Source organism: Budorcas taxicolor, chromosome 15 (genome assembly GCF_023091745.1).
Source record: "Budorcas taxicolor isolate Tak-1 chromosome 15, Takin1.1, whole genome shotgun sequence".
NCBI classification, from domain to species: domain Eukaryota; kingdom Metazoa; phylum Chordata; class Mammalia; order Artiodactyla; family Bovidae; genus Budorcas; species Budorcas taxicolor.
In genome coordinates, this window is record NC_068924.1 from 4,721,016 (window position 1) to 4,733,378 (window position 12,363).

The window sequence follows — 12,363 nt, forward strand, 5'->3', positions numbered from 1 at the left end:
TAGGTGGATACTGTGCCCACAGAGCTCAGGGATGTGGCCCCTCTGAACTATAACTCAGGCATACATTCCTTTCCCTAACAGAGGGGTAGAGAGTTTTCCCTACTCCATTTTCCTAGTTGAGTTTTATTCAGTACTATAAGGTCAAGAGACTTTATTGACCTCTCTCCCCTTCCTTCTTTCCTCTCTTTAACCCTTCCTATCCTTCCCTGTTTTTCTAGTCCCCCGGTCCTGGATGCAGGAATCTGGTCGAAGGGCCCTCAGCCTGAGCTGAGGATTGGAGACTGATCACCTCCTCTTGGCAGAGAACTCAAATTCTGGTTCTGGTCTGGTATGATTTCTGGTAGGGCCGAGTTCCAGTCCTCCCTTCTCTGGAGGCCCAGGGAAAAGTCCCATAACACCTGGGCATCTGTAGGTAGCAGGAGATGTCTATAAGGCCACCCCTTTTGCCCCCTCTCTCCCGTCTCCTCCCACTTCTTCTTTCAACCTGGCTTCCTTTCCTCCCTTGAAAACTCTGATGTTAGTACTTGGATTCTTGTATTTAAGGGCATCTCTGGTGGTGCAGAGGTTAAATCGTCTGCCTGCAATGTGGGAGGACCTGGGTTTGATCCCTGGGTCGGGAAGATCCCCTGGAGAAGGAAATGGCAACCCACTCCAGTATTCTTGCCTGGAGAATCCCATGGATGGAGGAGCTTGGTGGGCTACAGTCCACGGGTAGCAGAGTCGGACACGACTGAGTGACTTCACTTTCATTATAAGGTCAAGAGCGGCTTTTATCCTTCTCATTGTGTTTCTTCATCTCTCTCCACAGATAAGGCTTCTGCCCCATGAAGTATATGGGGACAGAGTTCCAGGCCTCTCCTCCTTCCCAAATGATACTCTTCTCTGCCCTTGGGCCACCCACCACAAAGGAAGCTTTCTAAGTACTCTCACCATATAGAGGACCATGAATAGAACTCACTCTGTTATCTGCGGCCTTCATTCTCTACCAGTCTGCCTGTGGCCTTGACCAATTCACTAAGCTTAATTCCTACCAGTTCCTGCTTGCACCTGCTCCAGGTAGACAAACCCTTGTATCTTATAATCACCTGTAGGCACCTGTCTCTCCTTAGATTTCAGGTCATTGTTCTGCGAAGTCATCTCTCCAACAGGTTCAAGAAAAGTCATGAACTTGGACTCTTTTATTGTAAGCATAGAAATAATGCTCTTTTCATCGCTCTATGTGTCTCTGAGGTTAATCTATTATTGATCCTTCTTTCACTCCAAGTATGGCCATAATCAAGAATAGATTTCTAATATTCCCACTTACATAAGCCAATGAAAAGACAGCCTGTTTGGTCTCAGCATCTAAATATTAATCCAGGGAAAAAATTAGTGACTTTGCTGTTGTACTTCCACCAAGGATGTAAGAGAACTGTTTTCTGCTCAGTTTTGGTTGGAGGGGATAAGGGATGTGAAAGAGATGGATGGAGAAATGGCATTGTCATTAACAGTTCTACCAGAACCAAGCAAAATAATGAGATCGACAATTTCCCGAGTGCTATTTTAAGTGTATCATGTATCTGGACAGACAAAAATCAATATATGTTCCCAGAAGATATTGCCTCACCTTGGTAAACAAGGACACACACTAATGATAACAATTTAGGGACTTATTGATTAAAGAACATTATTTTAAATATTTATTTGTTTGACTGGGTCAGGTCTTAGTTGTGGCACATGGAATCTTTCACTGTGGCACATGGACTTTCTAGCTGTGGTGCATGGGCTCTGGAGTTGCCGCCCACGTGCCCAGCTGCTCCACTGCGTGTGGGATCTTAGTTCCCTGACCAGGGGTCAAACCCACATCCCTTTCACTGCAGGGCAGATTCCCAACTAAATGGACTATGAAAGAAGTCCCAAGAACATGATTTTAAATATTAAACTTAATTATGTTTAGCTTTCATTTTCTTATATAAAAAACTTTTAACAAAACAAGCTGTATCAACTAGAACTTATTTTTAACAATAAAAAAGATAAAATTCAGCCATAAAAAGGACAAAATAATGCCACTTGTAGGAACATGGATGGACCTAGAGATTGTCATACTGAGTGAAATAAGGCAGACAGAGAAAGATAAATATCATATGACATCGCTTATACATGGAATCTTAAAAGGGTATAAAAGAACTTATCTATAAAACACAAATAGAGTTACAGATGTAGAAAACAAATTTATGATTTCCAGAGGATAACGGGGAGGTAGGGATAAATTGGAAGATTGGGGTTGACATACACTATTATTTATAAAATAGATAACTAATAAGGACCTACTAATATATTAATAGCACAAGGAACTCTACTCAATACTCTCAGCTTTTTCACTCTCCTCTTTTACCCTCATCAAGAGGCTGTTTAGTTTCTCTGCTTTCTGCCATTAGAGTGGTAACATCTGCATATCTCGTGTTATTGATATTTCTCCCTTCAATCTTGAGTCCAGCCTGTGAGTTTTCCAGCTTGACATTTCACATGATGTACTCTTCATAAAAGTTAAATAAGCAGGGTGACAATATACAGCCTTCTACTCCTTTCCTGATTTTGAACCAGTCAATGTTTCATGTCTGGTTCTAACTGTTCCTTCTGGTCCTGTGTACACATTTCTCAGGAGGCAGGTAAGAGTGAAAAAGTTGGTTTAAAACTCAACATTCAAAAAACTAAAATCATGGCATCGGGTCCCATCACTTCATGGCAAATAGATGGGGAAACAACGCAAACCATGACAGACTTTATGTTCTTGGGCTCCAAAATCACTGCAAACAGTGACTGCAGCCACAAAATTAAAAGATACTTGCTCCCTGGAAGAAAAGCTATGATAAAGAAAACCTAGACAAGCATATTGGACTTCCCTGGTGGCTCAGACAGTAAAAGCGTCTGCCTGTAATGCCAGGGACCCGGGTTCGATCCCTGGGTCAGGAAGATCCCCTGGAGAAGGAAATGGCAAGCATATTAAAAAGCAGAGACATCACTTTGCCGACAGAGGTCTGTCTAGTCAAAGCTGCGGCTTTTCCAGTAGTCATGGATGGATGTGAGAGTTGGACCATAAAGAAGGCTGAACACCGAAGAATTGATGCTTTCCATTTGGTAGTTTCAGGTATTCACTCAGTAAGTGAATATTTGTTGAAAGCCTACCACATTTCTGGCAGTAGCTAGCAACCTAATCTTATACCTATATCCCTCTGTTCTTGGGGAAATACACAAGGAAACAGTTAAAAATCAATATAGAGTAAGAGCTCTATTGAACTAAGAACAGTATACCACAGAAACAAGTGAAAGTGAAAGTGAAGTCACTCAGTCGTGTCTGACTCTTTGTGACCCCAATGACCTGTAGCCTGCCAGACTCCTCCATCATGGGATTTTTCAGGCAAGGATGCTGGAGTGGGTTGCCATTTCTTTCTCCATGGGATCTTCCTGACCCAGTGATTGAACCTGGGTCTCCCACACTGCAGGCAGACTCTTTACCATCTGAGCCACCAGGGAAGCAAGTCCAGATTTGAAGGGATAAGGAAACATCTTGTAGAGGAAGGAAAATCTCAGCTGAACCCTGAATTTAAAATAGGAGGCTGCTAGCTGAGTGCCACAGAATAGATGCCTTCAAATAGTGGTGCTTGAGAAGACTCTTGAGAATCCCTTGGACTGCAAGAAGATCAAACCAGTGGATCCTAAAGGAAATCAACCCTGAATATTCCCTGGAAGGATGGATGCTGAAGCTGAAGTTCCAATAATTTGGCCACCTAATGCAAAGGGCTGACTCACTGGAAAAGACCCTAATGCTGAGAAAGATTGAGGGCAATCTTTGAGGAGTACAAGAATGTGGCAGAGGATGAGATGGTAAGACAGTATCACCGACTCAATGGACTCGAGTTTGAGAAAACTCAGGGAGGTAGTGAAGGACAGAGAAGTCTGGTGTGTTTGCAGTTCATGAAGCCACAGAGTCAAACATGACTTAGGGACTGAATAACAACAATATTCACTTGCACAACTTCTCCTCTCTCCACCTCCCCAAACACTGTAATTTGATAGCTATCCTCTAAATTTCTACAGGAAGAGGCTCTAGAAAGTCTTGAAAAACTGGTCAAAGCCCGTGTGTGTGTGCATGGTATGTGCTCAGTCATATCAGACAGACTCTTTGCGACCCCATGGACTGTAGCCCACCAGGCTCCTCTATCTATGCAATTTTCCAGGCAGGAATATTGGAGTGAGTTGCCATTTCCTCCTCCAGGGGATCTTCCTGACCCAGAGATCAAACCCTCAATTCCTGCATTAGCAGGCAATTCTTTATCACTGAGCCACCTGGGAAGCCACATGACTTACTCTCAGTTCTAATCAAACTTTAACACTGATAACTCCTCCTCCATTCTGGTTAAAACTCTTGCCACACACTACCATCACCTTGGAACCTGCCTTTAAAATTCTGATTGTCTTAATTTCCGACTGCAGTTTACTCTTTCTAAAACCATTCCAGGTTCACATATATGTTAAATGTAGGTATTTCCCAGGGTTCTATCTTCAGGTATCTTCGCTTTTTGCTCTATCAGTGTTTTCTTATAATCTCTGATTCCCATGACTTTCTCTCCCACAAATATGTTGCTGTTTGTCAACCCCTTTTAAATCATATATCTATATCTGAATTCTCTCCTGTGTTTATTTAGTCAAAATTCCCAGTAGACATTTCAAACTAGATATTTTACATGGACACTTCAAATAAAAACTGTTATTAGAAATAATATTCATTTATATATCAAATTAATATATCAAGATGATATCTCCCCCTCTCCATCATCAAAAATAAAATGGTATGATCATATATGATCATCTATATCACTTTTCTAGATTCCACACATAGGTGTTAATATATGACATTTGTTTTTCTCTGACTTCACTCTCTATGGTAGTCCCTTGATCCATTGCTATACAGTAGAAACTAATACAATATTGCAAAGCAACATTATTTCAATAAAAAATAACTTTAAAAACAACGTAAAATAAAACCCATAGTTTCTTCCTTTTGGGGTTTCCCAGTGGTCCAGTGGTAAAGCATCCACCTGCCAGTGTAAGGGACTTAAGTTCGATCCCTGGTCCAGGAAGATTTTACATGCCATGGGGCAACCAAGCATGCATACCACAACTGCTGAAGCTGCCTGCACACCCCTACTCCACAAGACAGAAAGCCAGGGCAATGAGCAGCCCTCACACGACAACTAGAGAAGCCCCGCTCACCGCGGTGAGAGCCCACACAGTGACTGAAGACCCAAGGCAGCCAAAATCATTAACCAATTAAAGAATTTTCTTCCTTTTGACATTCACAATTTGACTACTGCTACAACATCCATACAATATTTATAACATGGTGGAAGAATTGAAGGAAAAAGGGACAGTGTAATAGCTAGTGTCGATGAAATACCTTATTGTGGAGATACTGCAACAGATTAGAACAAAAAATCAGAAAGGTGACCACCAGCCTCATGGAAATATGAATCACTCCTTTTTTCTCTCCTTTTTGATTTACAACTAACTGGACATCTCTAAATGGAAAGGAGAAAAAAAAAAGCAACTCTGCACGTCACACCGTGACACCTATGAGACCCACACACCTGCACCAGAAGGGAGCAGACAGCAGAACCAGAGCTCGGCTGCGGCGCTGAGGGGCCGCTGAGGGGGCGGAGGTGGCCTGAAGGGGCAGAGGTGGCACGGAGGTGGCACAGAGGTGGCTGAGGTGATGCTGAGGGGGCAGAGGCGGCGCTGAGGTGGGGCTGAGGTGGCACTGAGGTGGTGGAGGTGGCACTGAGGTGGCGCTGAGGGGGCGGAGGTGGCGCTGAGGTGGTGGAGGGGGGCTGGAGGTGGCGGAGGGGGGCGGAGGGGGTGGAGGTGGCGCTGAAGGAGCGGAGGTGGCGCTGAGGCAGGAGCGGAGCATCAGGCAGTGGAACCGCATGACATTCCTGGTGGAGGAGGCGGAGCGAGCAGAAGGCAAGGCAGAGAGGGCCTCAGGCTCTGCAGCAAGGGCTCACTGCTGTCTCTGAGAACAGAGGGCAGTGACGGGGGAAGGGAGAGGGAGGCAGCCGACAAAAAGATACGAGGGAAGAGCTTCCTACTGTCTGCCCCAGGATGCTGGCCCTCCGACTGTTGGAAGCCCTCCGACTGTTGGAAGCCCTCCGACTGAAACACCCCCTACTGGGCCATGGGTAAGCCAAATACACAAGTGCTAAGGACACACTTCCTCCAACTTAGCTGCCACCCTTTTACATTTTTTTTAACGCATGCTCTTGTCCCCCAGCTTAGCAGCAGTTAAGTCCTCTCTAATAAGAAAAAACAAAAACTTGTGCTATACTGCCACCTTCTGGGAAACAAAAAGGCTCCTAATTACCAACCTATTGAACAGTTAGAACCACAGTAAACAAACTCTTTGACTAAGTGAGAAAGAGATTCACTAACTCAAATGCGATGGCAAAGGCACTTTTCATCAAACACCATGAAAAATTCCAGCAATAAAGTATTACAAAAAGAAAACAGCAATTTTCTAGCAGTCAAACCTAAAGACACAGAATATTGCAATAACTGATAAAGAATTAAAAGTAGCTGTTATGAAGAAATTCAGTGTGCTACAAGAAAACTCAAAATGACAATACAATGACCTTAAGAATAAACTAAGGAGTATTTTACCAAAGGCTGAAATTCTAAAAAAGAACCAAACTGTGTTGTACTCACACAAAAACAGACACATTGACCAATGGAACTGAACAGAAAGTCCAGAATTAAAATTCCAGTAGATAAAGTCAACTAATATTTGACAAGAGAGCCAAGAATATGCAATGGGGAAAGAGTAGTCTCTTCAACTAATGGTGCTGGAAAACTGGAAAAATACATGCGAAACAATGAAATTATACTATCTCACATCACTCACAACAGTTAACTCAAAAGAGATCAAAGACATAAGATTTGATAGCATAAAACTCCTAGAAGAAAATGTAGGGAAGAAGCAATGTCTTGGCAGTGATTTTTTTAATATGACACCAAAAGGACAAACAACAAAAAAATCAACAAATGTGACGTCAAAATCAGAAGTTTCTGCATAGCAGAACCAGCAATTAACTAAATGAAAAGATAACTTACAGAATGTGAGACAATTTTTTCAAACCATATATCAGATAAAGAGTTAACATTCAAAATGTATAAAGAATTTAGTCACCTTCATCACACACACAAAAAACGTCCAATTAAAAAATAGGCCGAAGAACAAGAGGCAAAGAGTATATCAAAATGGTCAACAGACACATGAAAAGATGCTCATCACTAATCAGAGAAATGGTAATGAAAGCCACAACGAGATATCACCAAACGCCTGTCATAATGGCTATCATCAAAGGCAAAGAGTAACAATGTTGGGAAGGATGTCAGGAAAAGGGAATCTTCATGTACCACTGGTGAGAGTATAAACTAGTGCAGCCACTGTAGGAAACAGAATGGAATTCCCTTAAAAATTAAAAACACATGTATTATACAGTCTTTACATTCCACTTCTACGTATATACCCCAAAAATGAAAACAGGATTTCAGCAGAATATGTGCACTCTCATGGTGATGGCTGCATTGTTCCCAATAGCCAAGACATGAAGCCAACCCAAGTGCCCATCAATGAATGAAAAAATAAAAAAGATGTAGAACAGACACACAAGGGAATATTCTTCAGCCACGACAAAGGGGGGTATCCTTCCATTGGTGACAACATGGATGTACATTAAACACATTATGCTATGTGAGACGGGCGTACCAGATGGTGCTAGGGATAAAGAACCTGCCTGCCAGTGCAGGAAGCCTAAGAGACACGGGCTCAATCGCTGGGTTGGGAAGCCCCTGGAGGAGAAAATGGCAACCCTCTCCTGTATTCTTGCCTGAAGAATCTCATGGAGAGAGGAGCCTGGCTGGCTACAGTCCATAGGGTCACAAAGACTCAGACACGATTGAAGCAACTTAGCATGCACACATACTATTTGAGATGAGTCAGACAGATAAAGTTAAATTATCGAATCTGAAAAGTCAAAATGAAAAACAGAGTAAAATGACTGTTACCAGGGGATGAGGGTGGTGGAGATAAGAGTGTTTAAGGGTACAAACTTACAACAAGTAATAAATAAGCTATAGAGATCTAATGCACAGTATAACGAATATAAGCAATAATGTGCTAAGTCACTTCAGTTGTGTCCAACTCTTTGTGACCCTATGGACTATAGCCTGCCAGATGCCTCTGTCCATGGGATTCTCCAGGCAAGAATACTGGAGTGGGTTGTCATTTCCTCCTCCAGGGGATCTTCCCGACTCAGGGATCAAACCCACATCTCTCATGTCTCCTGCATTGGCAGGTGGGTTCTTTGCCACTAGCACCACCTGAGAAGCCTCATAAGCACTAATATCATACTATAAATATGTAATATAATAAATATCCCTATCAGCAAGAAAGAAAAAAAGCTAATAACAGCTGACTCACAGCACCTGTAAATAAGCATCACTAACACTGTTATAAACCAGATGTGGTAACTGCCTAGGAGGGATGTACTCAGTTCATTTAAAAATGCCAAATCATCAAATACCTGCTTTAATATCAGTTCCATATCCCTGAACTTGTATATGATCAATAAAGGAATTCTTCTATTCAGTGTCAGTCAGGCTTCTTCATATCTGAACATTCACTTTCAAGAAGAACAAGCATTCTCAGTGTGGCTACAAATGTGACTTGTACTCTAAAACCTCTAAATATGCTCTAAATGTAGACATTTTTATCAGTTTATATATAAATGTTTATAATTATGAAGAAGAGATGTTGCAGTAATTGATGTACTCTGAAAGCTGTTTAAGTATAAAAATTATAATTAAGAATTGTTAAATAGTTAAATAAATTAACAGTAAACCAGACTGACAGTTAAAATATAAAGAGAGTATGTCACCAAAAAACTTCAAGGAAGAACATGTTATCCTCTTTTCATTTAATAAATATTTATAAAAATTTAAATACTAACACAAGAAAAAACACCAGAGATTAACTCATAGTAAAATAACTTTTGGAGAACTATTTGTCATACTAACTAGAATAAGTAAAAAGCAAAAATGAAGCCTATGTTAGGCTTCTGGAACTATCTGGGAAAACGAGATTGGGGTCTATCTTCCTACAGTACTGTGCTAAGTTGTTTCAGTCACGTTCAACTCCGTGCAACCTTATGGACTGTAGCTGGCCAGGCTCCTCTGTCCTACTTCCCTAGAAACCACAGAGTTAACATAAATGTAAAATGTTTGTCTGCCTAGTTTGCTTTGAAATCCCTAATTCTTGAGATTCCACTTAGACTGATGAACTTCAGGTTAGCATAACATGCAAACCCTGGACCTATGTGACTAAAATGTAATAGAAGATTTGTGGAAAACCAAGGCTATGACTGGGCTTCCTTGGTGGCTCAGATGGTAAAGTGTCTGCCTGCAATGCAGGAAACCCAGGTTCGATCCCTGGGTCAGGAAGATCAACTGGAGAAGAAAATGGCAACCCACTCCAGTATTCTCGCCTGGAAAATTCCATGGACTGAGGAGTCTGGTAGGCTATGTCCATGGGGTCACAAAGAGTTGGACACGACTGAGCAACTTCACTTTCACTTTTCAAGGCTATGATTTAGTGCCAAGTCCACACACTCTGAGCTCTCATCAGTGGCAGCCATCCATGGTCCAGGAGAAAAAGAAGGTACAAAAAGAAGGTGGTTGGTGGGCCCTTCCATACGATGAAGATGCTCAGTATTCTCTATTTCTTGTCTTCTATCCTTCCCTGATGTCTCCAAGGCTATATCTATCCTACTTTACTCTTTCGCTTCATTAGACATTTGATCCAAGCAGAGCTAAATTAAATTCTTTCAGAAGCTGAATGATACTGAGAAAGAAGTTGTGAAAGACATGTTATGTTAATAACAGGAAGTTAAAGACAGACTCTTGAACTTCTATTTATAAGGTTCCTAAAGTAAATACTCTCTTGGATTCTATAAAATAAACTTTTATTCTTTTAATGACTTTTTAATTCTTTTAACCTTTTTGCTCAAGCATTGTAAAATTACACACAAACACATATACAACACACACACAGGCTCAAATGTACACATTCTTATGTTATTGGTGGACTTATTAAAAAATAACTATTTTAGGTCAACAAAAAGGATGGAGGGACAAGAAAAGAGTGTAATCAAATATGTTATGAAGCTAAGGAACACGTAGGAGTTTATATTCTCTCGTGGACTATCTGACTTAACACTTTGGATGACAAAGGGAAAAGGAACCAGAGAGTGTCTTCAGCTAGCATAGGTGAAGAGAGGTTGTTAAGATCTCATTTGTTCCAGAAAAGTTATACATATTTATGTATTATGCAAATGAGTATATATTTATATACTCAAACATTGTTTACAAAGATGTGAAAATGAACATTAAAATTCCACAAGGAACATTTCAGCAAATAATTAGAGGAAAAAATTAGTGAATAATAAGAGAGAAAACTATCAATTTTATAAATGTTGGCTGAAATAGTAAACAAATACAAAACTGTGGAGCTAAATATGATAATCTAGCTAGGATGCCCATAAATTACCAAAACTAAATTGTTAAGAGCCTTAATAATTTTCCATAAGCTGACCCACAATGAACCTATATAACAGTTCACAATTTGGTACACATAGCTTAGCAGTACATTCATGCCTGAGGAGCAGTTGGAGAAGCCATGTCTTTACTCAGACAATTTAAATATCAGTCCTGCCTCTTATTGGCTCTATGATCTTCGGTAAGTAAACTTAACTCTCTCCACCAGTTTCTTCACATATTGAGAGGGAAAAGTGATAGATCTTACCTCATAGAGTTTATTAAGACTAAAGTTTCTGAGTATAAAGCACTTAAAACACCAGGCACACAGTTAAATGTCAATAAATGTTAGCTCTTAATTATTTGACTAACTTATTCTTGGTCCAAACGGAAGCTAGAATATATAGTGTTCTTGGCTTATGTTTTTCTGTATCTCAATAATTTAAAAATCCATACTTCCCTCAATGTTTTGCAATATTCAATCATTAAATAATTAAATATTTATCTTTTATCAAACAATACACAAATGACAATATTAAATTTAATGATATATTCAATTTCTTAAACTAAATTTAAAATACCCTTAAGAAGATAAATTACAGGAGTAAAACCAATATATTTTGGATAAAATGAATAGTATTCAGTGTTATTTTACTAATTTTAACAAATGTATTAAGATAGAAACATTTTAAATTCATTTAAGACAGAATCTATTATATTACATAAAATTTAAAAACTAAATAAAACATATGGATCTGTACTATTAAATAAAGTATAATGTTTCTTTCAGGCTCAGTAGCAACATTTTTTCTAAAATGTTACCTGAGAACTGATCATGCGCTGAGATGAGCGAGCAATGTTAGCAGGCAGACCAAAGAAACTAGGTTTGTCATCCTCTGGAAGTTTCTCAATGACGGCACGATAGTCCTAAACATAGAAAAGTAAAAAACAGTTTTTCACCAAAAATCAAGTTTACAACCACTGAAATCAGAAAGAACCAGAATATCACTAAGTATAACTAGTATCACTAGTTATTCACGTCACACTGTCTAGGTAAACCTCACTTTCAGTGTGTATAGTATTAACTCAGTTATCTAATGGAAATTCTCTTTGTCATGGCTTCTTCATACTTAAATTAGGTAATATTATACTTTCTTATCTGACATTTCTCATAATTGAAGGGACCCTGAATTGATTAAAGCAAACATATATGAGTGGCTATGTCTGTTGTTGTTCAGCCATTAGGTCGTGTATGAATCTTTGTGACCCTATGGACTGGCACGCCAGGCTTCCCTGTCCTTCACTATCTCCCGGAGTTTGCTTGAGTTGGTGATGCTCTTACCATTTTTCTGCTGCCCTCTTCTTTTGCCTTCTATCTTTCCCAACATCAGGGTCTTTTCCAATGAGTCAGCTCTTCACATCAAGTGGTCCACGTATTGGAGCTTCAGCTCCATCATCAGTCCTTCCAATGAATATTCAGGGTTGATTTCCTTTAGGATGGACTGGTTGGATCTCCTTGCAGTCTAAGGGACTCTCAAGATTCTTCTCCAACACCATAGTTCAAAAGCATCAATTCTTCAACACTCAGCCTTCTTTATGGTTCAACTCCCACATCCATACATGACTTACTGGAAAAACCATAGCTTTGACTATATGAACCTTTTTTGGCAAAGTGATGTCTCTGCTTTTTAATATGCTGTCCAGATTTGTCATAGATTTTCTCCCAAGAAGCAAGTG

The 12,363-nt window shown here is 40.1% G+C and overlaps 1 protein-coding gene across 1 annotated transcript in view; it reads right to left on the reverse strand.

Annotated features, from left to right (window-relative positions):
* DYNC2H1 (dynein cytoplasmic 2 heavy chain 1) overlaps positions 1–12,363 on the reverse strand; it is a 376,760-nt gene that overhangs the window by 121,245 nt on the left and 243,152 nt on the right. Inside the window, exon 83 of the mRNA XM_052652274.1 lies at positions 11,449–11,553. Within this exon, the coding sequence (XP_052508234.1) occupies positions 11,449–11,553 (105 nt within the window). The remainder of the gene's footprint in view (positions 1–11,448; positions 11,554–12,363) is intronic.